The sequence below is a fragment of the Pocillopora verrucosa genome, chromosome 12 (genome assembly GCF_036669915.1).
Source record: "Pocillopora verrucosa isolate sample1 chromosome 12, ASM3666991v2, whole genome shotgun sequence".
In the NCBI taxonomy this organism is placed as follows: domain Eukaryota; kingdom Metazoa; phylum Cnidaria; class Anthozoa; order Scleractinia; family Pocilloporidae; genus Pocillopora; species Pocillopora verrucosa.
The window spans coordinates 17,350,499-17,378,135 of record NC_089323.1 but is presented as its reverse complement, the minus strand read 5'-3'; the positions used below and the strand labels follow the sequence as shown (position 1 = coordinate 17,378,135).

General features: G+C 38.0%; 3 protein-coding genes across 3 annotated transcripts in view; 2 read left to right on the top strand and 1 right to left on the bottom strand.

Moving 5' to 3' along the window:
* The first annotated feature begins 78 nt into the window (after positions 1 to 78).
* Positions 79 to 19,585, top strand: LOC131799853 (trichohyalin). The gene is made up of 19 exons (XM_059117542.2): positions 79 to 224; positions 359 to 468; positions 547 to 610; positions 2,675 to 2,907; positions 3,934 to 3,997; positions 4,715 to 4,800; positions 5,329 to 5,378; positions 5,499 to 5,533; positions 5,966 to 6,011; positions 6,394 to 6,522; positions 8,606 to 8,795; positions 10,900 to 11,228; positions 12,961 to 13,370; positions 13,598 to 15,758; positions 16,235 to 16,326; positions 16,637 to 16,670; positions 17,046 to 17,153; positions 17,568 to 17,618; positions 18,083 to 19,585. The coding sequence occupies exons 2-19, from the start codon at positions 378 to 380 to the stop codon at positions 18,146 to 18,148; spliced, it is 4,239 nt and encodes a 1,412-aa protein (XP_058973525.2). The 5' UTR covers positions 79 to 224; positions 359 to 377; the 3' UTR covers positions 18,149 to 19,585.
* A 4,204-nt stretch (positions 19,586 to 23,789) lies between these two features.
* LOC131799903 (uncharacterized) lies at positions 23,790 to 26,185 on the bottom strand. The gene has a single exon (XM_059117595.2). The coding sequence runs from the start codon at positions 26,080 to 26,082 to the stop codon at positions 24,874 to 24,876; it is 1,209 nt and encodes a 402-aa protein (XP_058973578.2). The 5' UTR covers positions 26,083 to 26,185; the 3' UTR covers positions 23,790 to 24,873.
* The window catches only part of LOC131799866 (uncharacterized), a 35,003-nt gene continuing 33,533 nt past the window's right edge, over positions 26,168 to 27,637 (top strand). The window contains exons 1-2 of the mRNA XM_066159873.1: positions 26,168 to 26,234; positions 26,348 to 26,677. Coding sequence (XP_066015970.1) covers positions 26,504 to 26,677 — 174 coding nt within the window. The 5' untranslated portion in view covers positions 26,168 to 26,234; positions 26,348 to 26,503. The remainder of the gene's footprint in view (positions 26,235 to 26,347; positions 26,678 to 27,637) is intronic.

The following is a 27,637-nucleotide window of genomic DNA, read 5'->3' as shown; positions in this document are numbered from 1 at the left end:
ATTTTTAAAATTTTTGAAGCGGTTTCCATAGAGAGGATTATGAACGCGCGCCCATGGAACCTAATCAAGCGTTCTCACCGTGACGATCATCTGCAGAAAAACTTGGCATGACATCAAAATTAGAGTGATCATGGCGGGCCGAAGAATATCTCGTCAACATGGGAAGCCTTAAACAAATATATTTTCCACATTTGTTAATTTAACTAATGCGTAGTCTTCATAAGGTGATCCAAACGTTTTGGAATTTTTGTAGTCACAACGCGTTCTGTCGTTCGAAGTCTGATCAGTAATGTAGCGATTCGGGGTCGTTTGAATGAAAGCTCCGAACAAGTTAATTGGGTATTCTTTTCAATTACAGGTCGCTTCTTCAGCCCGAGATGGACTTAAAGTGGACGATATCTGAGGAGGAAAGAACTCGCCATGATGCTTTGTTTTACAGCCAAAAACCTCAAGATAGATACCTATCAGGTGAGCGCAAGGACTGCCTTGGGCTAAGGTGGTTGTACGCTTTTTCACTCAATTGTACAAATATATTTGTTATTGCAGGAGAGCAAGCCAGATCTTTATTTATAAGATCTAAACTGCCTCTACCAGAGCTGAGCAAAATATGGTAAGGAAAACTTGGATATGTATAATTTTGTTTTGTTTAGTATAATCGATGTATGCTTCGAAGGAATTAATTTATCGCGTTCCTTCGCGCTAAATTTTCCTCCGGGTCACCAAATGTGTTTATTAACCACTGCGGTTGTTGGATCCCCTTTCAATATAGGATGGACTCTAAGCGTTGTTGTGTGTTTCCTGGTAACAGCAAGCAGCGATATCGGTGCAATTGGCGCAGCAGAAGTTTCTGTGTTTATTTTTATGAATCAACAGAATACCGTCAACGGTTTGTGTTGAATACAATCGTGGTTTTGTTATTTCTTTCACGGCTACAACTCTATTGTGTTTTTGTCTGTAACAGCCAGATTCAACACGCATCGCCTGGCATTGTAATGGTGAATGTGTTGGAAAATCTGGTGGCGCAAGCTGTTTTAACTGTTTTTATCTAAACGAAACAAAATTGCAAAAATAAGTGGAGATAGGTTTGCATTATAAACGGGTTAAGCACTGTTTTTATATGCACCATTTCACACGACACTGAAGCATAAAAATCGTGGGAAAATATTTAGATTTGATCAGACAAGATTTTCTTAAGAGGTTTGCCTACCGCTGATATAGAGGAAAATTTACAGTGACATCTAATCAGACGCAGCTTGCATTGTTAGACGTTTATGATGATTAGTGTAACCTTTATGGTTTGGCATTGTATAAGGCAATAACACAAACAGTCAGGACTTTTTTTAACAGAATGTAAATCAAATGTGTAGACCTCAGATATGTTAGAGTTTTGTTTACACCTTCTTCAACCACAGGAACACCTTCATTGCTGGCCACCTCTCTTTCACTACTACCCCTCAATATTTACTTAACTACTTTCTAGGAATGCTATGCTGCTCCATACTTTTCTCAGATCATTCTTGGTAGATGTGATTAGGCATAGTGGAAGGGGTATTGATGCGAACCAAAGACCTGAAATACATCATGAAGTAAACATAAACATTGGTTAAAACATCACTGAGAGTGATGAACTACCGGTAAACTTACTAGTTGAAATGATGGTACTCAAAAATTAAAATTGAAAACCAAATGTTTATATAGAAAAAGCCAAAAACACACTCTGAATTGGATATGAAACCAAAACACACAATGCCCCTTGTTCAGTGTCCTATTTTTGTTTACCTTTTGTTCTGTGGATCCACTAATCTTATATCATTTTGTAAGTTTTAAAAATGTCATACTCTTGACTCTAATGTGATACCCTAAATAAATGTTTATCAAAATATTTTCATGCATGGTTTATTTTCTATTTTTTTTTTTCAACTTGGTTTATATTGGGTCTTTCACTTTTTTCCCCTCCACTGAGAGAAAGCTGTGAAAAAGGAATAGTCAGGAGTTTCAGTTAAAAAAACTCGTCAACCCTTTGCACCCTAACATCAGCAGACATATTCTCCATACTGTTCTCAATACATTTCCTGCTGACAAGGAGAATTTGTTTAACAATCATAAGCTTCTATCATTGGTGATTATTTCCTTTTTTTCTTGTAACCTTTATGTGTGACTTGGGGGTGATATTGAAAGGAGAATTTAGATGCTAGTCATTCTTAGGGGTTAAATGGTTAACAGTGGCATCCTGCCATCTGTTTAGCATGAGAACAGGCTCTTGCATTTGAGTTTTTTCTGCACACTCCCCCCCCCTTCTTGTTACACTATCAGCAGCCTCATATACAAAATTTTATTGAAACTTCTGGATAGTCCTCATAGTTGAGATGAAAAAACAGAGAACAAATTGTGTTGTTCATTCCAGGTAAAGGTTGTTGCAGAAGTTTTATTATTGACATGAAATGAAGAAGTTCATTTTGAACAACAACACATATCTGTGGAAAGTTTTGAGTTGTTCTGATAGATAGCTGAATTGTCAGATGGATGCCAGTATCTGAACAACTGCGTACCCACCACTCCCCTAACTCAACGACAGTCAACTGATAACAAGTTAGGGTTAATGTTGAGTTAGGGGGGTGGTAGGTGGGTAGTTGCTCAGATACTGACATTGATCTGAATTGTTTATTTATTCTAGGAAACTTGCAGATGTTTCGCGGAACAACAAGTTAGACATCGCTGAGTTTGCTGTGGCAATGCATCTTATTCAGAGCCGTTTAAAAGGCACAGATATTCCCCTCAAGCTGCCGGAGACCCTAAGTCCAAAGCATCTAACTCGTATAAGCATTCCTTTTATATCAGTGGAGGAAAAAGCAGCTTATGAAAGAGCTTTCAGGTGGAAAAATGGCCATAAGACAGGTTATATTGATGGTAAGACATGTTAAGACAATAACTAATTTTGTAATTTCTGGTTGATTTTTCTGTCTTGTCACTCACCCTCAGTTAAGCCTCGAAATTAGAATCATCAGTGAGGATCAACTCACACTTTTTCCTTGTCCCACAATGATTATGCTTGAATCTAAGAATTTCATACAATTCTCAGTTTCCTATTGTACTCAGGAAAACAAAATCAGAGAGCTCCCAATTGGAATAAGAACTTATGCCCATCCCATGAGTACTTTTGATGTATTACCACTGAGATGCAAGAGACTTGTGATAGCAAATCCATCTCTGTCATTTTCTTTCTTACTGATTTAATATTATGCTTAGATGGTAGCAAAGGGGGTTCTGATCCCATTTCACAGACAAATTTTTGAAAAATTAAGGTGTCATGGGTACCTCAAACAGTATTTCAAATGTTACCAATTTGAGTGGAAAAACTTCACATCTCACCTTACCTCCCCTTTCTGTAAATTTATTTGTTGCATGTTAATTTTGGCTTAATTATTTGTCATATTTTAGCTCTTCACCATCCTCTCCTTGAGGAGCACTCATGGCTCAGGGCAAAAATTTAATTTCCCATTTTCAAAGGCCAAGATATACCATCTGGGTATATAAGGGCATTTAGGAGGATCTTCAATTTGTCACAAGGCTCTAGCCTAGTGACTTTTTCAAACTGGTTGACAGATTTGTGCACATTCAGAGTTTGATACTGCATGTTCTTCCTGCAAGCAAAAGTTATTATTTTACAGTGGCAATAGCTTAATAATCAACAGTTATATTGTTACTCTTTGGATTTAGGAATGAATCCTAATTTTACTGATGGTTATGGTATGGTTACAATAGTGAGAATGAATTATAGTGAGAAATTTTATCTCTGGAATCCCTTAAATATGATGAACATGTCGAAGTTTTTTTGCTTTTTTGAAGAATAAACTTTCTCCAACTTTCTGGTTTCTGATGTAATAATTTATCTGATCTACCACTGGGAGTTAATAATATTTTCTTAAATTGCAGCTGAAACTGCTTGTTCTGTTCTTATTGGATCAGGCCTTCTTGAGGACATTTTAGCAAGAATCTGGTTAGTTTATTAGACTAATAACTTCTTCTTGGAAATGTTTTCATGAAACATATTTTAGATGAAGGGAAGGGAATTGTTGATCAATTTTGGCTAAAAAATTGCTAGTGACTGCCTTTAACCCCTTGAAGGCTAAGAGTGACCAGCACCTAATTTCTCCTTACAGAAAAGCTGCTGAATCATTCATAAAGATCATGAGAATAGGGAAATGATTGCCAACATAGGGATTTTTGATTGCTAAACACATTCTCCTTGTCAGTACAAAATTACAATAGAGAGGAGTACAGAGAATATACTTGATAGTGATGTTTGTTTGTAAAAGGGTAATGCATTAATCAAGCCAATTTAACCCTTGAACTCCTGTGAATGACCAAGACAGAATTTCTCCATACTATTTCTATACAATATCATGCAGACAGGTGATGTGAATAAAGAAAAATATCAATTAGGGGATTACTAATTGATACAATACCAAATTCTCCAAATTTACATGATCAGAAACATTTGGCAGACAGTAAGGAGAATTACTAATGAAATCATGGAAGTTAAAGGGCTAAGATACACAGTCTTTGTAATGAAATCCATTCTACTCTACCAGACCAGAAAATCACACTTTGACAATAAGACCAATTGCAGGCCTGAATTAATTCAATAATTTTTACATCTAAATTGAGTATCTACTAATGATAATTGTCACAAATAAATTTGTTCATTCCACAGGGATTTGTCAGACATTGATCGAGATGGAAAACTCTCTCTTGAAGAATTTCTGATAGCTGTGCATATAACACGATTCTGCAAGCAAGGTACAAACAATTTTCATTTACTATCATGAACAAAACTTGTATACACTGATAAGGAAATAGTATAGTTGTCATTTATCCTATCTGGGTAACTGTGTACCTACCCCTCCCCTCACTAAATAGCAGTTGACTGATAACAAGTTAGGGTTAATGTTAGGGGAGGGGTAGGTGCACAGTTGGTCTGATACTCACATTGATCCATCAGATAGCATGATTAACTCTTTAGCTCCCAAGATCTGATTGTTGATTCTCCCTTCCAGCTGCTACAACTTTCCTGTAAATTTGTTAAGAGAATTTTGTGATATATCAAGGTAACACCTTGTGCCTGATATGTTTGATGATTCTCATTACCTGTTTGCTGAGTAATGTATGGATATTATAAGGAGAGGTTACATGTTAAACACTTACAGGAGTTAAAGGGTTATTAACAGTTGTTCCTAAGTTCAAACCTTTTACTTCGTGATAGAAATTAATGAAAAGTAGGTTTTGTATTGGAAAATAACCACTGTAACTGTTCATCTATTTCTGTAGGTAACTCAATTGAGGGAAATGTAAATGTAAGATCAATTCTATCAGAACAGGTAAATAAATGGTGTAGTACTTTTTCATTGTTGATTTTTTTGGTTAAAGTGGAAAAACTTATAACTGGCTTTAAACTCATCAATTGTTGATTGACTTTTTATTATTTTTCTTTTGCGCAGCTGACAGAGGAGTGTTATGACAGCAAGAGACTACGGTTAGTTGGCATTTTTATGGTTTGAAATCTTAGTTAAAAGCAACCCAGAAAACTAAGAGGCTATTTGATGCATTTGGTAATACCCCTTTGCACGGACATGTTTTTTCTTAGAGGCATATTTTCTCTTGCAAAACCAACGTATTTACGTTGCAATTCGTGGAGCACCAACTGGTTCTTTAGATAAGCCATTGTCGATTTTTTCTGAAGATCAATTTAAAAGGGCAATAGCAGCCTAAATGAAATACAAGAGCTTTCCGCAGAGCTACTTGTGTTTATTAGCGATATATGATATTGTTGTGCAGAGCTTCTACAGCTCTCACCAAGCCACTTAGAGATTGAGGTTTTTACGCAGGAAACTTAAGATAGATATTTTAAGCAGGAAATAATTAGCTGTGGTCAACTAACCGTCACCTTTGCTTTTCCTTGTCGCAGACTGGCCGAAGTCCAAACTGAAAAAAGGAAGCTCCTTTCAGTAAAGGTATGAACGTACATATTGCTCTCTTTCCCAAGATCGAAATATCATTTTGCTACACGGATCCTCTTATATTTCTCATAATTTTTTAGCGCTGAGAATTTGGCTAAGAATCTTTTGTGCCAGAACCCTCGCGGACGTTGCTTTCATCACTCGTCGACTCGAAACGCGCAGGCCTTGCCCCTAGTTTTGCAGCTAATAAGAGGCTGCCTGCAGGCTTAGCTTCAGAGAGCATTATAAGTTCATATGTGGCAAGCGTTCTGCAAAGTTCTGGTGTTAGCATTGTGAAAAGCGTCATGTGTAAGGACTGTTTTTGTCAATTATGTTAGGTTTCCTTGCTACATCTTTTATTTCGTTTTCATTTAACGCCATATCTTTTATGCTTCAGGAAAAACTGTGCCACGAAATAGCCGGTGACTTAGAAGAAGAGGTGATGGCCCAGAAGATACAAGACGAACTGGATCAAGTTGAAAGACGAGTTTACGTTTTGGAAAAGGAGGAAAATGAGCTGAGACGGGTCAGACTTTATTTCAGTTGTTTCTTTCTCTTATCGATCACTGAGTAGTCTTGGACGTTCAGGTTTTATACTTCCCTCAGTCTTCTTTGATTTGCAGATTTCGTTTTTCAGTATTGTTTGTTTATAGTTAGTCTTGATACCCTAGTTTATCTCTTGTTGTCGTAGAGAGTGTTTCCAATTAGAAGTGTTGAAAATGGGGCTAGGGACTTGTTAGTGTCCCATGGTTGTCGCATTCAGCGTTAATTTCCCGCCATTCATAATTCTCCGTATCCGTCACACTACCGGTGGGTCATCGCCATGTGCAGTTTATAGTTGATCCCACGGTAATCACGCGATGGTCTGTCAAGTGATTGCAAACTCTAACTGAAAAAGAATTGTTGAAAGGTATTTACTGTCGTGTATTGCGACTCTATACAGTGCGAACTTGGTCACTGCACGTTGGTTGCAATGCCGAATGTCGACGACAAAGATCATCTTTCTAAACAACAGGTTTAATGGATATTACAATGACGCTGCGCGTGCACTGAACATCCCCATGCTTTGAAAAGACTGGCGATTGTTTTATCTCATAGGAGACAGAATATTATTAGTTTACAAACTTTTAGTATGTGGACATCTTGGTGAGAGGACTCTATTGGAGATATTCTTGCACCTTTTAAATGTCGACGAATAGAATCTTTTTAAATAACAGATTTATTGGACATTACAATGACGCTGCGCGTGTACTGAACATCCCCATGCTTTGAAAAGACGGGCGATTGTTTTATTTGATAGGAGACAGAATATTAGTATTTTATAAACTTTTAGTTTGTGGACATCTTGGTGAGAGGACACCATTGGAGATATTCTTGGAACTTTTTAATGAGCCAAGTTTCTCTACCCACAAAAAGTTATAGAGATATTCCGCTGTCGGCGTAGACTGTTTCGTTTTAAAAAAGAAACTTAACGTATGTAGTTTGCCGACTTAGATGGACAAACGCTAAAGAGGTAGGAAAAATTCTACGTTTTGCAAAATCCAAGAATGTTTTGAGGAGGAAAACTTGGGAACAAACAACTTACCGTATCGGTTGGGAGGAAAAAATTAATTTGATATGCACGTAAAAACAAAACTTTGTTGTTTAAAAACATGTTTATTTTGTTTTGTTTTGTTTTGTTTTGTTTTTCACATAATTCACGCACAATTTTTATTTTCTTTTTCTCTAAGTCACTCTTGTTGTTTTGATCCGACAGTTTGTCCACCCATCTCCGTACATGCCTTGACATATTCTACCAGCCAACTGCAACAAATTGATAAACTTGTTTTAGTTAGCGAGTTTGGGATTGATAGTGAACTTGAAGTGTATGAAAGACTGCATGTAATCGTTTTTGATCCGTCTAGCCGTCAACCCGCGGTTGTGAAAAACTTGCAACTTCTCTTAATTTCGATACGTTATCCCAAAACGGGTGGTGAGAAAATCTAAACGTATCAGCTGTAGGGTGTTATCTTAATACAGCACTAAATTATCTTAACTAAACTACAAATAACTGTTAAACAACATGAAAGGAGAATTAATAATCAGATCTCGGTAGTGAAAAAGCTAAGCTGGCACGCATTCAGCCAAAGCCAATGGATGAGAATCGTTTCTGCACAGTATGAGTTATGACAGTCTTAACGATCGCTGTTTAGGATTCAAAATTAGCAAAAATAACAACGAAAAAGTCTCCCACGTTGTCTTTTTTTTTTCTTTTTTTTTTTTTTTCCTTCGGTGGGCCGTCTTGGGACAGATTTAATGAATTTTCGATGACAGGTCAGAGTGATGACTAATCTGTTAATACCTTGTAAGTTATTAAGAAACAGCAAGTTTCTAATAATTTGCATGAATCCATTATACTTACGAGCTGAAATGGAGTTGTTGTGAGCCCTTGAAAATACTAGAACATGCTCTTTTTAATCGGAAGTTTTGTTTTTTTCGGTCTGTTTGAAGTTGAGTATTATTTACATTCTCTCTCCATGTAGTGAGCAACGCTTGAGTGCCGAAGCGTACCTGACAACATACCACATTAGCATCTCTCTGAGCGCACACTAATTTGCATTTTCCTGCAGGCGCTGCAAAAACTCAAAGACAAATCGAAGCGAGAGAGCTTTAAGCCGTTTGACCGAAGTTTTCTGCTCAAACGTCAACCAACTGGTGAAGATATTTTCCGTGGGGCCTACAAGAATCATAGAGTACCTGTTGGAGGCAGAGAAGATGAAGAAATACTAACTCTGTGGAGAGAAGATGGCGACCTGAAAGGTAAGACCTCTTTTGTAGTTCATTTGCGTGACTGTCAAGTAAAAACTATTTTTCTTAATCCCTCTAATTATAAGTTTCCCAATTTAAAAATCTCTGTAGTCGTCGAAATGTTAAAAAAATCATTTGGTTATGCGATTTTAAAATCTTGAAAGAGTCGATCGATTTAGTAAACACATACGGGTAGCCATTTTGACGAAGTTCTATTCGTTAATTAACTGTATTTAAAAGCATAACTTTCCACAGCCATAGAAGTACTCTTCCTGATTGTAACTTCGAAAGTCTTAAAAATATTAATTTTAGCACTGCGCGTTCGTGAAAGCGAAAAGCAAAGGTTTACCCTAAGAACAAGCACGTCTGTATTTTGTAACGCATATTTGCGGTTTTATATATGTACTTTGAGTAATTAGAACCTCGTCTTTGCAAAACAGAAATGTCGTTTTCCATTTTTCATCATAATTTTTTACACAATTTCAAATCGAAACGAAATCTGTTAACATGATTATTGAAAACCGAAATATGACACTCGCTTTCTAGTAAATTTATTTCCAAAATTTCCCCCAAATTGCTAGAATAATCCATTAACCTACTTTTGTGACATGTTCAGTCACCATTAAATAGAGTACACTTCACGCCGTTGTAATCCACCTCTCTTTGTTTGTAAACTTCTGGAAATTTCCGAATTTCCGATAATTTTCAGGAAAATGGAAGTTTTTTAATATTCAGAATTATTTCTCGGTAGTATATCTGTTTCTCGTTATTTCCCATTATTATTTAAAGTTAGTTCGGTTGCTAAAATCACTTTAAATTTTCTTCAAATATTCATTTTGTTGACCTGTGTTCTCTCAAAGGGAGTTTCAAAATATTAGGATTATCACTTTACTCCAGAATAGTTTATTTGATTGTGTCAATTCAGGTGCAAGAATAAATTTGAAACTTTGAGTCAGTGTAAAATCCATTCAATTGAAAAAATTGCTTGTTTACACTGCGAATAGCGAATCGATCTTACCAATTTATTGTCCGGTAGAAATCTGTCAACTACTTTCAGGTGTTTATATATTTAAGTTATGATGAGCAATGGAAACCGAATGCGTTAATATAAATATTTTGACGGGGTATTTTACAAGCGAATGTTGCAATGTATAAAAGGCGCTCGATTTGACTCGAGGTAATTTGTAACGATGGCAGAGAATTTATGCAAATTAATCTGGATCGAGTTCGGTTTTGTTGTTATTGATTTGTTCTCTTGAATAATTTTCTTTTTGTCGTGGTTCATCCAAGCTTGGCGTTTGGGCACGAATTTGATTAAATAGAATGTGTTCGTCTTTGTCGTATACTTATCGTTAAAATTAGTAAGATTTATCCTTTTGTGGTTTTTTTAAAAACGGAGGGGCTTGTTGTGGTTTTTTGACACGCTCACGTTCGCATGAGGAACAATGTCAAGGGCCCTTCCAACTTTGTATTTGCCTCGCGCGCGCTAGTAAATCGGTGTATCGCTTCGGCCCCGCTAATCCGCCTGTTCTGCAGGTTAAACTTGCTAGGGAAGCCGAATCTGAAGTTTTAACATATGTTTTCGGTTTTTCAAAGGGGGAAAATGCTATCCACTCGCTAAATCTCTGTTCGGAGGATAGTGCAGTACGATATATTCGTTAGATAGCGTTGTCCATCCTTAAAACAACTGAGCCCTTATGTATTAAAATTGTTGGCTGCTACAATTCATTTGAATCATCTCTAGGTCTAACCGATAAATGTCCTTATTTTGGTATTTCTAGGTTTCTTTTGTGTTTTTTCCGTGTTACTCTTTAACCCTTTAACTCCCATGTGTGACCAAGACAGAATTTTTCCAAACAAGATGGAGACAAATTCAAGTAGAAAAGTGATGAGAACAAAGCGAAATAGAAATTAGCGGATTAGATTAGTGTAGTTGATCCAATATCAAATTCTCTGAAGTAACATCATAAGAATTGTGCAGCAGGCAGTAAGGAGAATTCATGAGAGAGGCATGATTTTTCTCCGTAGCCTGTATCTGCGTGACAATGTTGCATTACAATTTTCCCCCCTAAAATAGTATGTGAGCAACTTTTTGTTTTTTTTGTTATGTCAACAGATTTTGGTGCCACAATATCAGAAGAACCCTCAATACCTACGTCACCCACGAATATCCATCAGGATCAGTCTGGGAGAACTGTGATCGAGTTGAACGAAAACCACCAGCCTTGTAGCCCTGATTCCTCCAAAGCATCTCTTGAATCGACGTCTCCAGCCATCAACGGTTTCGAAAGTAACGTAGATGCGGAGAGATTGCACTCTGTTTACTCCAATAACAACGAAAACGAAGATAACAAGAATAAAACCGACCCTGAGGCGAGAAACGAAGAGAGGGCAGAGGAAGGTGACAAATCAGTGGAAAAGAAAGGTCTTTCACATGTTGACAAGGTAAGTAAACTTTACTGTGGGTAGAGTAAAATAGTTGAAACCAATGCAAGTAGCCAGTTTATTTCTGTTTTGTTTTGACGCGCGAAGAATTTCACTCTTTCGTCATGTCACTTTTTGCTGCAATTTATCAGAGTTCCCACAGAATTCGGCAACGTAAAGGATATTTGGAAAGACTTTCAGCTTGTAGGAGGTTTAACAAATAGGCAATATCGCTGCTTGCGGGTTGATGTGAACCATGCCATCGTTGACGTCCGTACACGCGTGAGCTTGCGTCTCATATATTGCAAATATTGCAAGTTTGATACGAATTTCACAATCATCCTATTGCGGTTCAGAGTTCCAGAAAGGCTAATTATGATAAATGAATTAAGGGGGTAAGTTTCTAGAGAAACTGTGGTGCTGCGTCGCTGGGGGTTCTTAAAGGGAAGTTTGGTTTTATCAACTGACTTAATGATATAATAAGAACACCGTTTAGAATTTCTAGGTCTGTCGTTTCGAGCGGTAGCCCTCCGTCAGAGCGATTCAGGAAGGGTTAAGCGCTAAATATAATAAAGGATGTTTATATCGAGTTCCTCAATACTATTATTGCATTCTACGTAAAAACAAGACATGTACAATTAAGTGCTCTTCTGTATTTTTACATTTTATCTAATATCCTTCGCACACGGTCGATATATGTATTCGATGAGAATTTTGTCATGAGTCGTTTTAAGCCACTTTGAATCCGCTTAACTTTTTCTTTCCGTATGAAACTGAAAAAAATAAAACTGATTGGTATACTCTTTTTCTTGCGTGAGAACAATGAACACACACCACGATTGCTGGATGCGGCTATTTTGATAAATGTCAACAAAGCTGATATTGGCATAGCAATTGCTGAGAATCTATTTGTGATAAGAGAGTTAATCTGCATTGACAGATTTCGTTCTCGAGAGTCAGTCAGGTATCAAATTTGATAGAAGTCAAGAGCGAGAGCGATCGGTGTAAGTTTTTGCGATATTTATTACCAGAACTCGGTGGTTTCAATAGTAATAAAACTAAAAGAAGTCAGTGATCAAGGGTTGACTTCTTGATTTGTGGGGAAAGGTGCGATAAAAAGCGAACTCTTCGGGCTCCCGGCAACGAAGTTCATGAGTACCTCCTTACGTTCGCAGTCAGCCAGAGTCATCGACACAAGGTGTCTTCGCGGCCAATCAGAAACATCTTTACTAAGTTCTTAGATAGCCAATAAGAATGATCCATAGAAGTTGCATGCTTTTTCTTGTGGACTAAATTGGCTACAGTTCTCGCAAAACTACAGCGCGTTTAACCCTTTAACTCCCAGAAGTGATTAACATGTAAATTCTCCCTATAATATCCATACATTATCCAGCAAACAGGTAATGAGATTACTCAAACTTATCAGGTACAAGATATTACCTTGATTGAACACCAAATTCTCGTAACCAATTTACAAGGAAATGTGTAGTAGCTAGAGGTGAGAATTAACAATCAGATATTGGGAGTTAAAGGGTTAAGAAACCAAATTTAAGACCGCATCAAGTCAGTGTAAATCTAATAGCGTCCTATCGCAAATCGGATTAGCTATGCTATTTGCTATTTATTCCATGATAGACTCTGAGTAAAGTTGGTTGCGTATGCGCTTATCTTGTTGTTAAGCAATAAAAATTTCGAGTTCACATTCCAACTGTTTAAAAATTCTTGAACCTCACATTATTATTTCTCTTTAAAGGACAAACAGGAGAACTTGATAATCAGCGACTCGTCACCAAGCAATCTACAGCCCACTGTAAACGGTGGCAACGCCTCAGAATTAACACAACAACAAGAATTATACTCGAGCACCATTGCAGACAGCAGTAGTGAGAAAAACACAATGAATGAAAACAGAACAGACGATGAAAAGACAGGGGCGTTAAGGATGGCAACACAAAATGGCATTTGTACGACGGACAGTGAAAAAGAGGCATTAAGGTACGATGCTGGAGGGTTAAAAAGCAAACCAGCAACACAAGGTTCTTTTCAAGCCCCTTTAGAGGAAACGATTGATGTTGTCACAGCACCTTCAGCTGAGTCGTCGGCCGCATCTAGAATGGATGGTTTGCTTTTAAGGCTGGAAGAGGACGATGGAAACCTAATCAGGTACAATCCTTGGTAGTCACTCTATTTTTAGTGAAACGTGCAATGGAGCTAATGGCGCTCGAGAAATTACGTTTTAGTTATTGCTGAAAGTGAAAGGGTGAAAGAAACTAAATCGCAAAGTAGCTGTTTTAAGATTTTACGAGACCATGCAAGGTGAGCGGGGGTAGGCGGGGACAACTGCTCAAGTTATAAATATTGATGTTTTATGGATGTTTTTTCCTTTTCAGAAACGAGAAAGATATTCAAATGAGTAACGGAGAAGGAACTTCGCCGCGTAGTTTGACGCAAGATGAACTTATTCCCTACGTTATGGAAGAGAAAAAGAGAAAAGATGAAGAAAGAGCTAAACAGAGAGAGATAGATAACGAAATGCGTAGGAAAGCTCGTGAAGAGCTCGATAAACAGAAGGAGGAGAACAAAAAGATAGCAGAGCAAAGAAAGGCAAAGTTTGAGGAAGAGAGACAGAGACTTGAAAAGCAAACTGCATTGGCGCAAGAAAAACAGGAACCGAAGAAAGCTCCCCTATCAAGAACAGAAGCAGGGAGAATGATCGAGGAAGAGCTGGAACAGCAAAGAGTACGCGAGGAGTTGATGCGGATAGAAAACGAAAAAATTAAGGAAAAAGAAAGGCTTGAGGTAGAAAAGCAGAAATCGAAGCATGCCAAAAAGGAAGAGCATCCTTTGGCTTTTCACAACAAGGATCTCGTGCAAAAACCAATCTTCGATGAAAGAAAGGATGTAATCGATGGCAGTGATACACAAGGGCTAAGGATCTCGTCCAAACGCGGTAGTGTCATTGATTTGAGTGCAGGCGATGACATTGTTCATAATGAGGTTAAGAAACGACCTCTTGAGAATAGACCTTCTCAGGAGTTGTTGCAAACACACCGCCAGCCACAAGAGCAGTCTCAACCCCAACCACAGCCGGTTGTTCGCAGGGCTAAGGAAAACGGAAAGGTGACGACGACGCGAAAGGCTGAAAATCGTAAGAGTTTTGTTCAGTTAGACATAGAGCGGCAGAAGGAGAGAGAAGAAGAACTTCGGAGAGAAGCAGAAATTGCCCGTAAAATTCATTTAAAGAAGCAGATGGAAGGTGGCAGTAAGGATGTTGAAGTGTTGCGCGAGGAAGTCGCGAAAACGAAAGAGTATCACCCCGAGTCTAACGGAGTCGATGGAAAAACGACCTCAACGAAGAAACAGACGGAGATAGAGGCAGTTGTTCAGCAAACGAACACACAAATTATTGAGACGCCTCCAGTCGACCAGGTTGATGCTAAACAAGCAGCCGAAAATGGGACAGAGATGGGAGAAACGCAACGAAACGCGGAAGAAGAGGAAAAACGACGGAAACGCGAGGAAGAGAAGGAACTTTTTCGGCAGATGCAGGAGCAAGAAAAGAAAAGGCGAGAAGCACAAAAAGCTGATCTCGAAAGGATAAGGAAAGAGGTCGACCGCAAAGAAGCTGAGGAGATGATGCGTGTGAAGCTTGAAAAAGAAGAAGAGAAGAAAAAGCAGCGTGAAGAAGAACGTAGAAAAGCCGAAGAACGCCAGAAAGACAAAATGGAAAGACAAAAATTGCAGGAAAATCAATCAGAAACCAGGAGGACGGCGTTTGCTGCGCATAAATTGATCTTAGAACAGCGCGTTTTAAAAGCATTGGAAGAAAGTAAACAAGAAGCCACCGGTCCTAGAAGACGCGCTTCGAACTGTGAACGTCTTACAGAAGGATTGGATCTGGATGAACCCTCTCCTCCAGAAGAAGGTAACGACGACTCTGCCAGTGTTGGAGTAAAACTAAGAAAGGCGAACTTTGAAAACACAGCTGCCAGGAAGGATTCTAATGAGGAGTTGCGAAAGAAGCGATATTCGCTCAATCTTGACCAGTTTCGTCAGCCAATCACCTCGTCTACAGACGCTTCCGTGAAAAGTAAGCATCCGGGATCTGTTGGTAGGAAATACGCTGATGACGTATTCGATAAGGGAACGCGGGCGCAGATAGAAAGAGAGGAAGAACTGTTGCGGCGAGTTGGATGGAAAGCTCCTTCGAATGAAGGCAAACTTACTAAAGCGAAAAGTGTTGGAGATTTGTCAATGAAAAAGGGACAAAACGAGGATAAAAAGGCGGTCCCTGTTGTCCTACGAAGGGTTTCGTTTGTTAAAGATGATACCGACAGCGCGGATGGTATCCCTACATTTTCTGATTCGAGGATACAGAGAGAGCTGGAGGAACAGCGCATGCGTGAAGCAATTGTAAAGAAAGAGACATCAGAAGCAGAGAAAAGGCATCGACTCGAAGAAGGGAAAAAGAAAGTTGTCGAAGTAGCCAGTGATAAGAAAGATTTGAGCTTAAAGGATATCAAGAGAAATCCACTCCCAAACAAAATACAGGTGAGAAACTCGAAACACGTCCTGTGTGATTATAGATAAGAGATAAAGCTGGGGTTTCTTTAACGTTGTCCATAAGCGGCTGCCGATGGTGTAATAGGCGGCTGTACCTGAACCCTTCACACCCTAACATCAGTATGCATATTCTCCATACTGTTCTTTATACATTTCCTAAGCTGCTGTCAAGGAGAATTTGTTTACCCATCAAATGCTTCTCTCGTTGGTGATCATTTCCTTTATTCTCATGGCCTTAATGTGTGATTCAGGGGCGATATTGTAGGAAGAAATTAGATGCTAGTCACTCTTAGGGTTTATAGGGTTAAGACGAAATTGTCACACGAGAGCTTGCTCGGAGGCTATACAGACGGCAGTGATGGGTTACCAGCGGTAACTGACTTTTTTTCGAAAGCACTGGTAAGGGCCATCCGATGTCAGTGTTATTCGTTCTTAAACTCTATTTTTTTATCTTCTTCTAACAGGTTAAAAAACCAACAAACCGAGACTCCCTGACTCACTCCATGGCAACGCATTGGGAGAATATGTTACAGTCGCAAGAAGGAAACGAAGCAGTGTAAGTACCGCGAAGTGTTCTGTACTTGCGCTTTTTTTATGGCGAGGCTCCAATTTAAGCCAGGCTGCTTTTGTTCCACTGAACCTGGTTTAGCTTCGGGCCATTCTGTTCCGCGCTCTCAAAACGCGCTGCTGTAGAATACAGTTATGCGTAATTGAACTCCTTGTCGCTTTGGCCGGGATTTGTTACAACAATCCACCACTCGTTTTTAACTCGGAAATTGGCTGAAAGGCATATCCGAGTTGTTATTTTGACCCAAAATTCACTCCATCACTCCACTCACATTTTTCTTTTCTCTTTTGCGTCTCAGCAATAAGAAGGAAGTAAGGAAAAGCAGGATCGAGGTAAGGAATTGTCAGCTCTTGTGTAAAAAAAAAACAACAACAACAGAGATTTGGACATGCAGGTGCTCTTTTCCTAGGAACGTGTATTTTCCAGTCTTCATATTATTCATAAGATTACACAGGGCGAAAAATAAAACATTCAGAAGAATAAAAAGCTTCCGAGAAGGACTTGGTTCTTCATTCCCTGAGCACTAGAGTTTGCTTCCAAAAATCAAGTGAGAGTTGCCCCTTTAATCTTTTCTCTGCAATGAGATGCAGGTTCCGTTGTTAACACTTGCTGTTCTCTGCTATTGATCAAGCTGGATGCACCAGCACAGAGCAAGTTCTCAGTTTTAACAAATGATATTGTTGAATGATGAAACCTTTTTGTGGCAGATGGAAAGAGAAGAAGAAAGACGAAGAGAGGAGGAATTACAGAAAGAAAGAGAGAGGGTCAAGTTAGAAATAAAACAGAAAGAGGAAGCCAATAAATCCGAGCAGCAGGTCGGTTAAGTAAATTTCACTCAGTTCAATATTTTCTGTTGTCTTTTTGTGTAATCATATGATGGTTCTGCAGTACCTCAGTTACTATGAGTTGACAAAAAATGTTCTATCAGCCTCTTAGCAGCTTTCTCCTTGTGAGATGAGTCTTGACACGAAGCACTTACTCCTCCAAACTGACACCAGTTTTCAATTTTCTGATTTGAGTGGATATTCCGCCAGACTTTTCGTGGGATGCCTTTTGTTTGGAAAAAGAAAAAACAGAGGAAATAAATAATTAGGAGAGAATAAAATATCCTATTGGCTGTAGATGAAAGAGTTACACGGAAGGCAGAGATGAAAATTTAAATAGAAAATCGGCTTTGTTTGGTGGTGTAAAGTATATCAATTTTTCGCTTTTCTCTTCGTGATCTGCAGCGGAAAATGGAGGAAGAAATGGAGAAAAAGAGGAAAGCAAAAGAGGAAAAGGTCGGTATTTCTTCGATCAAATTGAGCTGTTTGTAAGGAAATTAAGACTTAAAATGAAACGATGGTTTGCGCATTGGACTCAAGACCGAGCAGTTCGGGTTCAATTCCTCGCGGCAAGGGTTGCTTTATTGTATTTTTGTACTGATTTTTACTCCACTCTCGGAAGCAAACATTAATAGGTGCTGCTGAATTGTTCGTTTGCAAGTCAGTTGTTATTCTCTGGTATTCTGTGCAAAGTAATTAAAGTGACGGGCTTAAGCCCAGTTCACCAGGCCTGGGTGAGTGAGGTGTATTTATCCCAGTGTGAATACATAAATGGCTAAGGGTGAAGTATCCTCTGAAATGGAAAAAGCTGTTTTCTGGGTTCAGTTCAGTGGAATGCTGTTTAAAAGCCATATAAGTGACCTCTCTGATTCAAAATTTTTGGTAACGTTATCGTAACTCGCGTCTTTTTTGCCCTCTAGGAAAAGCGTCAACAGCGGACTTCTGCGATGAAATCAATGTTCGAGAAAATGGGCGGGAAGAAGTAACCAGATTCAAAAGTCCTTTCCTTATATAGTGTAATCTCACTTTACTGTCATTTGTGTGGTGTGACATCAGCTCAGTCTGCCCAAATCTAACGCTCGCACTGGGTCGGGTGTGGTTTCGCCACTTATGTTCAGGATGAAACAACGGCGTTTAGACAGTCACACTTCATAGGTGACCCATCATTTTTTGACTTCGTAAAATTTGACGTCATTAAGCGACGTAACGTCAAATCTACTTAGTAACCAGGCGTCATTATCCTAATGATAGTTGCCTGATGTTCATAAAATTTAGAGAGGCCGCCACACAGGTAACTTGTGGCTGCATTTTTGTGGTGAGACCATAACCTTACACTATTTCAACTGCGTTTAAGTTCGTTAAGGGGAATTTCTTCGTTGTTTACTCAGTAAATCCTGCTTGTTACATTTTGTAGCTGTTCAAATTTGTATCTAATCAAAATACATATTTAGTATAGCTTGGTATGTTGACCTTTTTAAAGCGGTTAATTTTTATGCAATTTTTTTTTTCAAAATGACATACTAACCCTTTGAGTCTTGTTTAATTTAGTGGAGTATTTATAACACATATTTAATTTGTATTTAATTTTTGTTAACTACTAGTTTTTGTAACTGCGAAATTACTTTTCTGATGAATCTTCGCAGGATGTGACCAACTGTTTCTCTTTACAGACGTCTTAGAATACTTTCACTTATCGCTGAAAGTTTAATACGCATGCATCTTACCTATGGCAGTTTAACTCTTGAAATCCTATGAGTGACCAGAATCTAATTTCTCCTCACAATAACACTGCTGATCATTAATTATGATCCTGAGAGTAAAGGGGCTCTAAAATGATCGTCAGCGTAAGAGGCTTTGATTACTAAACAAATTCTCCTTGTTAGTAACAAAGGAAACGTATGGAAAAGAGTATGAGGAATTTTGATACTGATGTAAAGGTGAAGGGGTTAAAGGTCGCCTATCTTGTCTTCGACCGTTTGAAACGTGTCTATCCTTTCTTTTTTTAATCTTAAAATGTTTCTTCCTGTCATAAGACGTTTCGTTTGGAAATGGCTATGACTCGTTTTATTGTAGAATTCGTAACGCAATTTATACATACAGAATGAGGTTATTCATCAGCATTATGATAGTTAAGTATTTGATAAATATCAAAGTTTCTATATATTGGCAGATTTTTGTAACTGCAACGCAAGATGTTCCAATATTGACATATCCGGGGGATTATGAACCGATAAAATGCTGTAGTATAAAAAATTTTCTAATAATCTTTACCCCAAGGGTAAAATGGGTAGTTATTTTTGTATAGTTGGAAAAACATATAAATTTCTATACTTTAAATAGATATTAGTTTAGCGTTGGTATGGCTATTCCATTTAGTCCGAGGCTTGTATGTGATTGTTATTGTAGTAAATTGAAGCAATGAATTCCTTCTTTTGTTCTTTTTTTTCTTTTATGTTTGTGTTTTACCATGGGAGGCATTTTCTCTTCCTTGGAACTTGCAAGTTGGATCAAAATTTGTTGGAAAATTCGTGAAAAAAATTTCTTCTAAAACCTCCAAGGTTTTTATTTCCTTTTCACTCTCCTTTACAATGTTGAATATCGCTGAAGTGCAAATGTATATATTTCACTTTAAACTGTTCATCCAACATCTCATGGTTTTGGCCGGAAGGAGTATAATTCACAAGAAGAAGCAAAATTTACTAACCCCTATGATCAAGGTTGTGTCAAATTGTGTTCGGTGTAGTTGTGAAAGTTTCCCCAAAGTCAGATAAACTTTCTCCTCTTCACAACAATTCGGGATGGATTTGAACTCAAGCGAATGAAAGGGCGAAACAGATTCCAATCTGGCACAGACGTTGTTTTTGCTCCTTAATTTTTTCACAAGAATCTAGTGAAGAGGACTAATCAAGGCGGTCATTAAGAAGCGATTAACATATAGCGTCTTATAGTTTCAACAGATCACCCAGAAAATAGCTCAACACAGAAACATAAACCCTTAAGTATGGGGTGTTATCGTAATAAAACGTGAAACTTTCCCTTCTTATTTACGCCAGAAATGTCTAGGGGCAAGAAGGGAGAATTACAAGTCAGATCTCTGGAATTTCAGTGTTATTGTAACTGGAAACTTTTCAAATGGGCAACTGCAGGTTGTTCTATTCACGAGTGGCAGATAATTAAATACGTTTTGATATTTTTTTTCCAAATATGTAAATTAATTTTAACGAAAAAGATACGAAATAGTTTCAAAAGGTAGATATAGAGTCTGTTTAGGTGTTCAGTAAAACGAAAAAATAAACGGCGCGGTAGTAGGGGAGGGGTAGAAAACGAGAGATGTTTGGTTCGCGTTCATAAAGCGTTCGTAACGCAACCCGACCCAAGCCTTGCTCGTCCTTTAACTTCTCTGCCACTTAATTTGCGCCGCTTTCTAACGCGCCTCGTTCTACTAACTGAACTCCTAAAACAGGCCAGTAAAAAAAAACATTTTTCTCGTGTCCCTTTTTTCAAGTAACAGAAATGATTCTCAAAACAAACTTTTGCACTGTATCCAAGAGAGATGAAATTTTAATTGGATCTACCTCCTGGCGTTAAAAATCAATTAAAAAATTTATGAGTTTCAAGGTGTTGTTTTATAAGAGGTAATAGAGCCGTGTGCTAACCAAGCAGCTTGCATTTTCAAAACATTAAAATGATCAAGAAACTGAAGGAAAAGAGGGGCGATTCTCCCTCATCTGCGGTGCTTGAAGCTATCATGATTTTAGTATTTACAACTATTGCGTTTCTTCTCATTCTGTGACGATCGAAGTTTTGGCTGATTTATTAACAACGCGGGTTCACTGGCTGGTTCCACAAGAACGTTATGAGGACAATTTTTCCGTACTGGACTACGTCACTTTTTTCTATTGCCGTATGTCAGTAACTTATTTTGGGAACGTTAGAAATGCGCTATGCCAAAGGACTGTCTTTGGCCAAGACGATGGCTTTCCTGGATCGAAACGACTCAGTTTAGTAACTTGGCAAGTGTGGATTTCGGAGAAGTGGCTTCCCTTGGCAACTGAAGGAGATACAGAATATGCTGGCTTCAATGGAAATAATTTACCCAAATAAACATTGGTGGAGCATTGTTCACACGCGGGATTGCATAACATGTTCGAAATGGTTCACTTAAGGAGCAGTTTTTTTTTCTTTATTTTCTTAAGATTTAAGATCTCTTGTAAATAGGGAGAAATCTTGTGCAAGTAAACCATTAAATGTAGTATGATTTTAATACTTTAGTGGATAGACATAAACCTGGCAACCCTCCATAAGCCTGCACCCAGGCCCTCGTCAGTGCTGTGACATTAGTGAGTGAGTTTATTAGCCAGAAGGGAGCGTGTTACATACCTCTTACAAACCAAGTTCGAGCTCCGCACTGTAAGTTACGGAACCCTGTGTTTTCTGCGCAGATTTATGGCTAAGGCGTGAAGCGTGCGAGCCATAAATCTGAGCGGAAAAAAGCAAGGTTCTGTAACTTAAATTACCGACCGAGGAAAAGAGTTTAGCAAGATTTCTTATATATATATATGTGTGTGTGTGTGTTCAAATAGACGGGGAAGATTTCCATTCAAACAAACTTTTGAATCTGACGGGCGGTACAGTGGAATACGGCCCGCTAAATATTGACCAATCATAGCGCACGTACCAACTGAGCGACATAATAAATTGATTTATTATCAAATTCTCCCCATTAACTTAAGAATAAATTAATGGAAGCTAGAGGGGAGAATCGCGAGCCCGATCTTGAGAGCTAATCGGCTAAAGACGGCTTTGTTCATAAAATTAATTTAGAACAAACCAGGGAAATTCGCGCTAAATGAATTTTTTTGGGTTTCCTCTCTTCCCTTCCAAATTTACGGTACGCCTATTCTTTCCCATTCCACCAGAAAAGTAAACAGCCAGTTTGCTTACAATAACCTGCTTGTTTTTAGAAACGGTGCCTTAAAAAACTTTAACTTAATATCCTTGTACGTAACTCACGCTGAAAAATTCCCGCCAGACAAATTAGAAGCAGCAAATCGGACACTTAAAAGATAGAGCTTTTCTTTACCTTTTGGTGATGATTTGTAACGTGAATTGATCTTCAACCATGGAGAATTTAAGATCTTCTTGAAGTTTATTAGGTGATTTAACGTAAACAAAAATGAAAACATGGATTGATAATTCATGTCACACCTGTCCAGTTCAGGATAAACATTTGCACAAGTTTTGGTAACTAAATATACCTCTTTTCTAACTTCTAAAAACTTTCGTCAGAGTTACGCGATTCAAAAATAATTCTCTTAGCCTCTCCACCAAAATAACGTTTCCGCCACGTTCATAGAAGAAGTCCGAATTACCCATTACTTTTTCAAGGTCAAAGAAACTACCATGCCCAAGAAGTTAAAGGAGAAAGACAAGTCTTCATCAACAGCTTTGCTCGAAGGAATGATGATGCTGTTTTTTTCTGTGTTGACCCTAATGTTTTTTCTCTGAGGACATCTGCATTGATGGAGTACTTATATCAGGTTTGACTTTTGCTCTAGCCGTTCTTCAATCGCTTTTCATTGATATTTACCTTTTCAAGAACTCTGTCCCAAATCCAACTTAAACAGTGGAAATGGACCATTTTGAACTGATCTTGATCTTATGGAGTCAAAGATTGACAGCAATTCAACAGAAACAGAGTCTACCTTCGTACGTGATTATGTATCTGTAGCATCTTCTTCATAGCTTCTCCTTTGCTTCCCTAAAGCCTTATTAGACGGAGCCAAAAATGTTTGGCTTGTCTAAAACTGAGTCGGTCCGCTGCCTCAGATGGCAACCTACTACTCTAAAAAGTCGTTGAAACCGGCGTCGCCCTCATAAGAATTATAAGCAACCATGGAACTCGTTTAATTACAACTGGACTGAAGATTTGATCTTTGTGCCTGAATATTTTTTCTTCCCACAGTTCAACAATGTGGGGCACTTTTTACATTCTCAATTGACAGCACATAATTTCATGTGGAAAAAGAGGACGTTATGTGTGTTTTATTTATTGCTGGTACAGCTCTTGGCGTTTCTAAACATTTTTGTCATATTTGGTACACTTCAAGATTTTCAAATTAGTTGGATTTGCTTTACAATGTAATAAAGTGGACAATTCAGGTACTCGTCGTAAAGTTCAGTCGTGCATGGGAATTTTCAATGCACATAATCGCAGGAACCCGTGAAGTTGTAACTTCAATGAACGAAGGAAGAGAGAAGTGCAACTTCACCGTTACCCCACACGGGAACGAGGGGAAGCATTAATCCACAGAATCTGTCTTCGTATATTTATCCGGGATTTTGGGTGCTACACTGAGAATTTTACTTTTGTTTTTACCCTTTAACTCCCAGAAGTGATTCACATGTAACTTCTCCCAATAATATCCTGACCTCATCCAGCCAACAGGTAATGAGAATACTCAAACTTATCAGGTAGTTGTTATCTTGATCTAACACCAAATTCTCATAACTCATTTACAAGAGAATGCATAGCAGCTAGAAGGGAGATTTAACAATAAGATCTGGAGAATTAAAGGGTTTAGCTTTTGACCAACTTTCCATTAAAGTGCAATAATGACTTTATAATAAAACTATTTTTATTCATTTCACCTATTATAATTTCTAGTTTAACAATGACTTTCTTACATATTTATTCAATCATTTATTTATCTATTTAATTGCCATATTGTCACTAACTCTTCATATTTCTTTTTTCAGCATTTCCTATCTCTGTTGTATCATTTGGTCTGTAACTTTTCTCAACAACAAAAAATGCATTACATATATATAGAAGTGTCTCTTTATCAATTAATTCTTTAACTCACAAGATCTCATCAGTAATTCTCCTTACTATCTGCCATATAATTCTTATGTTGTTAGTTTGGAGAATTTAGCATTGGATTGACTAAAAATCCCCTAATTGCTATTTTTCTTCATTCTCATCACTTGTCTGCTTAATATTGCACTGACACTGTAAAGAGAATTTCTCTCTTGGTCACCCATGGGAGTTAAGGGTTAATAAAGATAAACTCATAATTTTGCACACAAAAGAAATACATAATGAGGTGATAACAAAACTGTATAACAAAATATAATATAAATTTTTTTTTAAGGAGAATAGGTAATTTGTTACAAAGTTAGTCCCAATCATAAAAAGAAAAATCTGAGTAGGTCAGGTCAACCTTCCCTTCAAAATAATATTTTAAAGTAATTTAAATAATATGAAATTGATATAAAATTCCTCTTTTTCCACAGTGTAATAAACTGGATTTTACTTTTTTTCCTGGTTACCCGTATAAACATAAAATAGCACCTTTTTCTCATAATTTATAAATGGTAATGTGATACTGACATAGTAAAGTAAAATATAGTACCACATTTCATTTTGTTTTTAAGAGTAAGAAATTTGTCAAACATTTGTCCCTATCACTGAAATTTGAGTTCAGGTTCTGATCAGTTCCAAACATTCCCTTTCAAATAATATTTTAATAAAGGTATATTGTAAATTATATGCAATTGATACAAAATTCCCATTTTCCCCTCACTTCAATAACTTTTATTTTGCCCTGTTTCTGTATCAAATGGTATAATTTTTTTTGCAAAACATGTGACTTTCCTATGAAAGAGAATTTAGTTTTCAAGTCACATCTCACAAGATTTATATTGGAACTCATGCCATCCCATTTGACTCAAGCTGGCAAGGGCTCTTTTCTTGGCACAAATAAAAGCCACCAAACTCTAGCGCAGCATTGTTAAATGTTTTAGATTCAATGAGTTCATATCCAGACAAGGTCATCTTGTACACATGGAAAGTAGCAATTGCAGTGTAGCTCTCCACACACACTGGAGCAAAGCCATCCAAAGTGGGTCCAAGAAGACATGTTTCCAAAGTTGATGGTGCTGTCTCTATTTCAAATTCAAGTTTATTTCCAAGGCTTGTTACCGTGGCATTCATTTTTCCACTGCATCCATCAATGTGCTTTGTTGTCACCAAAGAATTTGTTGGCTTAAAATTAAGTGTTGCTGCTGCACTACGATAGCCAATCAGATGGGCTGGTACATCAAATGTTTCTATGCTAAGGACTCCAAGTGATATTGCAAAGGAGGAACATGAAGGGTTGTCAACTCCTTCTGTCCAAATCCAAGCTGGTGGGAAGCTTTTGCCCCAGTTTTTTTCTTGATGTGCAAGGCCCTGATTTCCTCGTAACAACTCTCCAGACTTTTCATTGACCCAGTTATAGTTAATGAGCTCAGAGCCCAAACTGTAAACAAACCAATGAAGAGGAAGGAAGGGTAGGTGATCAATCCAGCCCTCTGGGCCCTCCCCGTTAGGGCCCCATGGTTTGGGGGGTCCTAAAACACCAATAAAACTTACACCGTCCACGTTCGTAAAATTAATTCTCGTTTCGTTTTCATTCACTCTGAAGTAGCCATAGGGTTTTGCCTTCCATTCGAAGTTCGCAGGAGATTTGAAATCTGGATTGTTGGACACAGGCTTGCCATTAACAGTGACCTCGATGTCTTCGTTTGAAGGATAAACTGCGAAGCTTTCCATGGTTCGTCCATCCCCTTTGCTGTGTATAATCGAGACCATGTTTTGCGGATAATGACCAAACTCAGGGCCTTTCTTTTGCATGAGAACTTGACCGAACAAAACTCCGAATGAATGATTCGAGCTGAGATCCATGATTCGCGAATACCATCCTTCCATGAACGGACCTTCGGCTGGAAACAAGTGTGGGTCATATAGATTGCCATTCACCCATGCTTCATGAGAAATCAAGCTCGTAACAAAAGCACACAGAGAAAAATAATTGTAAGCTACCTTCATGTTTAGGTGCAAGAATGAACTGCGTATGTGTTGGCTGGTGATTGTCATTCCTGTCACTGTCCTTGCGTTACATAGAGCGCAAAAGGACAGGGTTCTAGCAGCAACCACCGCTGACCGAAAGCTGTAGTTTGTGGTGGAAATTGTGTTTACTGTCTAAACAAGTTTTATGTGGAGAACAGTTATTTGTTTGGCTTCTAAAAGTGAGAAAATGAACCAGATGTCTATACAAATTTTTGTATCCTAGACAGAAATGAATCTTACTCTCAGCTTGCAATGTGATGCACTAAAGTAAAATGTGTAATATTTCCCGCAGACTTAATCTACCTTGACAACTGGTTCACGATGACCGCTGTTTGCTCAGGAAGAGAGCAACCTATGGGCAAAAATCTCAAGAATGCGCTTTTCATCCTTCATAATGCACATCTGATTAACGATTATTGAAATATTTCTTGCTATTCTACCGAGGAAGATGGCTTGGGAGTGCAAGGAGTGTAATATGACATTTAAGACCGAACAGTTGTTTGATACTCACAAGAAGAAGTTTTGTTTCGGAAACAGTGTGGATCCTGCTCGTATTCATTCGAGAATTTCTGGTAAAGGTGGGAGTAACACTGAAAGAAGAGACAGACAAGAATTCCAAATTGTAAGTCAGCTGGTTTGTTGCAAGGGTATATATACCTTGCTGTCAAAAAGGCTACATATCCCCATGTTTCCATGTTCACACAGTAGACGTATCAATTATCACAAGCAAACAGCAGTAAATGTGCTGATTGTTGACAATTATCAATTTGAATTTTATATTCTCTGGGTGTATGCCAGCATCAAGTTTCTACTTTTACTAGTCTGATCAAAACTCCTGGAATGTTAAGGGAAGGGGAAGGAGAGGGAGAGGATCCCCAGGGATAGAGAACCCCAGGGAAAAGCATATCAGTTCTTAATTTCCTGGCTGGCTAAAAGTTCTGCAATGTAATGGGGAGGGGATACAATGGGAAGGACCCCTAGGGATAGAGAACCCAAGAGAAAGGGATATCAGTTCCTAATATCCTGGCTGGCCAAAACTCCCGGAAGGTTATGGGGAAGGGATACCATGAGAAGGAACCCCAGGGATAGAGAACTCAAGAGAAAGGGATATCAGTTCTCAATTTCCTGGCTGGGTAATGCCATAGCTTGTCTCTAACAGTGAAGATCAAGGGAATGGTGAAGTCCACAGACCCTCCTGGTGGGTGGAAAATTTGGAAGGTTAAGGCGAGGGGATGTTGAGCATAATCATTATTCTGTTATCCTATTGACATTCCTCAAGATGATAACCTAAGTTAGTTCTGATTTTCAATTTTGATATTCATTATTATGCATTGTTTTTAAAACTGTTTTTAAAACTTTGAAATCATAAATTTCCAGCCTTTTTTTATGTGTTATTTCTGAGAGACACTGTAATGTGAAGTTGAATATTTGTATTAAACTGCATGGTATAAATGTCTACAATTATTAATTCTGTTATCCTATTGACATTCCTCAAGATGATAACCTAAGTTAGTTCTGATTTTCAATTTTGATATTCATTATTATGCATTGTTTTTAAAACTGTTTTTAAAACTTTGAAATC

Excerpts from the sequence above, each read along its gene's own strand:
- LOC131799853 (XM_059117542.2), top strand. The coding sequence starts at position 378 with ATGGACTTAAAGTGGACGATATCTGAGGAGGAAAGAACTCGCCATGAT. Across the intron at positions 2,908-3,933 it reads TAAGACAGGTTATATTGATG|CTGAAACTGCTTGTTCTGTT; the intron begins GTAAGACATGTT and ends CTTAAATTGCAG. Across the intron at positions 6,523-8,605 it reads AGGAAAATGAGCTGAGACGG|GCGCTGCAAAAACTCAAAGA; the intron begins GTCAGACTTTAT and ends ATTTTCCTGCAG.
- LOC131799903 (XM_059117595.2), bottom strand. The coding sequence starts at position 26,082 with ATGACAATCACCAGCCAACACATACGCAGTTCATTCTTGCACCTAAAC.